Source organism: Monoraphidium neglectum, assembly GCF_000611645.1.
Source record: "Monoraphidium neglectum strain SAG 48.87 unplaced genomic scaffold scaffold05332, whole genome shotgun sequence".
NCBI classification, from domain to species: domain Eukaryota; kingdom Viridiplantae; phylum Chlorophyta; class Chlorophyceae; order Sphaeropleales; family Selenastraceae; genus Monoraphidium; species Monoraphidium neglectum.
The window spans coordinates 1-3,312 of NW_014008298.1; the positions used below are offsets into that span (position 1 = coordinate 1).

The 3,312-nt window shown below is 72.8% G+C and overlaps 1 protein-coding gene across 1 annotated transcript; it reads left to right on the forward strand.

Moving 5' to 3' along the window:
* Positions 1 to 22: 22 nt before the first annotated feature.
* Positions 23 to 1,369, forward strand: MNEG_15442 (hypothetical protein; the record flags this gene model as incomplete). The annotated part of the gene is made up of 1 exon (XM_014036087.1): positions 23 to 1,369. One exon carries the CDS (start codon positions 23 to 25, stop codon positions 1,367 to 1,369), a length of 1,347 nt encoding a protein of 448 aa, XP_013891541.1.
* Positions 1,370 to 3,312: the final 1,943 nt, after the last annotated feature.

Genomic DNA, 3,312 nt, shown 5'->3' on the forward strand with positions numbered 1-3,312 from the left:
CCCGCTCCTGCAGTCGGCCTCGATGCTCCCGGAACCATCTTGGACGCCCGCAGGCAGCAGCCAGGCAGCGCTGCCCGGGCTGGGCGGCCCCTCGGACGACGCCGGAGCGCGGCCGCACGGCGGCGGCGGGTGGCAGGCCGTGGCGCCGCAGGCCGCCAAACGCGCGCGGACGGACAGCGGCAGCGGCAGCCTGGGCGCTGAGGCGCCTGCCGCGGCGGCGCTCGGTCCCTTGGAGAGCCTGGGCGCTGCGGCGATTGCGGTGCTTGAGCAGCTGCTGCTGGCACAGCAGCAGTCGCAGCAGCAGCTGGAGCAGCGGCAGCTGGAGCAGCGGCAGCTGGAGCAGCGGCAGCTGGAGCAGCGGCAGCTGGAGCAGCGGCAGCTGGAGCAGCGGCAGCTGGAGCAGCGGCAGCTGGAGCAGCGGCAGCTGCAGCAGCGGCAGCTGCAGCAGCAGGCGCAGCAGGCGCAGCAGGCGCAGCAGGCGCAGCAGGCGCAGCAGGCGCAGCAGGCGCAGCAGGCGCAGTGGCAGCAGTCGCTGTCGCTGTCGCTGCCGCTGCCGCACCAGCCGCAGCACCAGGCGCGCCCCCACGCCGGCGCCGAGGTGCCGCTGTTCGCGCAGCGCACGACGCGGCCGGCCCGCCCCGCGGCGCAGCCCACCGCCCCTGCGCCCGCGCCTGCGCCCGCGCCCGTGCCCTCCGCGGCGGCACTATCGGTGAATGAGATGGAGGCGGACGTGATAAACGTGTGGTGCAACGCGATCACCGCCCTGCTGCCGTCCGGCGCCCCGCCGCAGCCGCAGCCGCCGCGGGCGCAGCTGCAGCTGCAGCTGCAGGACGCCCTCGCGGCCGCGGCGGCCGCGCTGCTGCCGCGCGAGCGGCCTGTGCCTGAGCCGCGCCTGCCGGCTGGTCAGCTTGGCGGGGCCGGCGCCGGGCGGCCCCACAGCTATGAGTTGGGGCTGACCGTGCACACCGACCTCCAAGCCACCCACAACAGCGGCGCCAGCGGTGCCAGTGCGAGCGTCCCGCTGGCGCCGCACGCGGCGCCGCTGCAAGGCGCGGCGCCGCAGCTGCAACAGCCGCAGCTGCAACAGCCGCAGCTGCAACAGCCGCAGCAGCAGCGGCAGCCGGCGCCTCTCGTCCTCGACCTGCGGGGGCCCTCCCACCGCAGCAGCGCTTTCTCGCGCAACTTTCCCGCGGCCGCCACCCCCGCGGGCCCCCCGCCGGCGGCAGCGCCGGCACCGCCGCAGCCAACGCTCGCGCCCGAGGCCGCGGCGCAGAGCGGCGGCGGCGTTGCGACCCTTCTGTCGCTCCTGGCGAACATCATCAGCGCCGACGGCGCCGGCGCCAGCGGCGCGCCCGCCGCGGGCGAGTGAGCGCTGGGCGCGAGCGCCGTCGCGCTGTGCCGCCGTGCTGCGCAGCGCGGCCCTCAAGGTCGATGCGCATCTGCGACCACCTCCGCCCGGGGCGCGACCCACGAAGCCGACGCCCCGCACGCACGCGCGCCGCGCCGTCTGTATGACACGCCACAAGATATTGCCCCACCGCAACCTGGAGGCTGGTCCTATTCTACCCTGGTCCCTGTCCGCCCCTCGCTGCCGCACCTGATTAGTTCTCTGCCCCTCCGACCATCAGCGGTATCGGCCGCAGTATTCGCGTGCCGCACAGCTGCGGCTGCCCACACACCCCAACGCACCTAAACAGGCCCTGATGGGCCGCGTGGCTCCTTTATCCGTCCGCCCCTTATGAAAGATGACCCCGCAACGCGCCGCTTGCGCACGCCTACTTGCACTGGCTTGGCGCCCGCAGCGTGCCGCTGTCGCAGCCGCCCGGCGGCGCACGCCGCCGCCCCGGCGCCGCGGCGGGGCCGCCCGCTCGTTTCCCGCGAGCCCCTCAGCCTGCCTGCCCGCTCAGAGGCCGAGAGGCCACCCTTTATCAACGGACTGTATCAAAGCGCGTGGGCCGACAATCGGAATATGAATGATACATGTGCGCGTGTGTGCGTGCGTGTGGGCTGGTGGGTTTTTGTCTTTGACGTTTCAGAGGTCTGGGGGCGCTGGCGCGCACCCCTGTCCACCTCAGGGGCACTGCATGGGAGGGAAGCCTCTAAAGGCAAGGGTTTCCTGGAGATCAATGGGGGCACTGGTTCAGTCTAAGCTGCAGACGCGTTGGCGCACACACCACCGACACATGCACACGCACCTGATGCGGGGCGGGTGGGGGCCCCGGGCGGCCAAGCACCGGGCCGCCGCGCCGGGGCCCCCGGCGCCCACCCAGTCGCAGTGCCGCTTGCGCGTCCCGACGGTCTGCAAACTGAACCGCTAGCCCCCACGAGGCGAGCGCGCCGCCGAGCGCCGTCGGTTGCCCGGGGCCGTTTCTGGATTCTCCCCCAACTGGCAGCACTGGCGCCGACCGCCGCGAAGCCGTTTTTCGTGCACCCTCCCCTCCCCTCGCCAGCTTTCGACCAGGCCGCGCCGCCCTGCGCCGCGGCGCGGCCTGGCGCGGCGCGGCGCGGCGGCCGCGAGGGGCCGCCACCTCGCCGGCCGTCGGTCTCGCAGACGCGGCTGCTGCGCGCGGCGCCGCCTGGCTTCCCTTTTTTTGCCCTTGCTGACCGACGCTGCACGCCTCGCCGGCACAGATCGGGCGGCCTTTTCTGCTGCCTGGAAGTGCGGGGGTCTTCTCTGTCGTTGTGCTGCCTCGAGCCTGGAGCGCCCCTTTAGAATGCAGCACCTGTGGCTGCTTGGGATGCCGCAAGCCCGCAGCCGCTTGGCGCTCCGGCGCCCCTGCCAGCCGCTCGGCACCGCCCCGCCCTCTGGTCTCTCTGCATTGTGCTGCTCCCGCTCGGCCCCAGGGCCCCCGCGGCGGGGCCCGCCGCGCATCGTGCACGCGCCGCGCCCATGTGTCGATTCACACCCCCCCCCTCCCCTTCGGCTTGGCTTTTCGTGTCAGGGCGACGAATGCGATTACTGGATTGGTGCCAGCGCGCGCATGGGCTTGGCGCCATGGGGGGTGCGGTGGCCCTGCGTCGCGGCTGGCCTTCCGCGTGTGCGCGCTCTTGCGCCGGGTTCCGCCCGCTGCGCGTTTCCTGGGTCGGGCTCTCTTCAACGCTGCACCTTGAACCCTGGTGGCTGGCTTCCGCAATCTGCATTCTGCATTCTGCATTTTGGTTGGGCCCGCAGTACGCTGCGCCCCTTGCATCTCCGCCACGACGTCGACGAATTGGTCTCTACACCCCAAGATTGGGGCACTGCCCTCTACATGCGCGTGGGTTTAAATTCCTTTCCCCCTCCTGTACGCACACCCCCCTCCCCCCGCCACA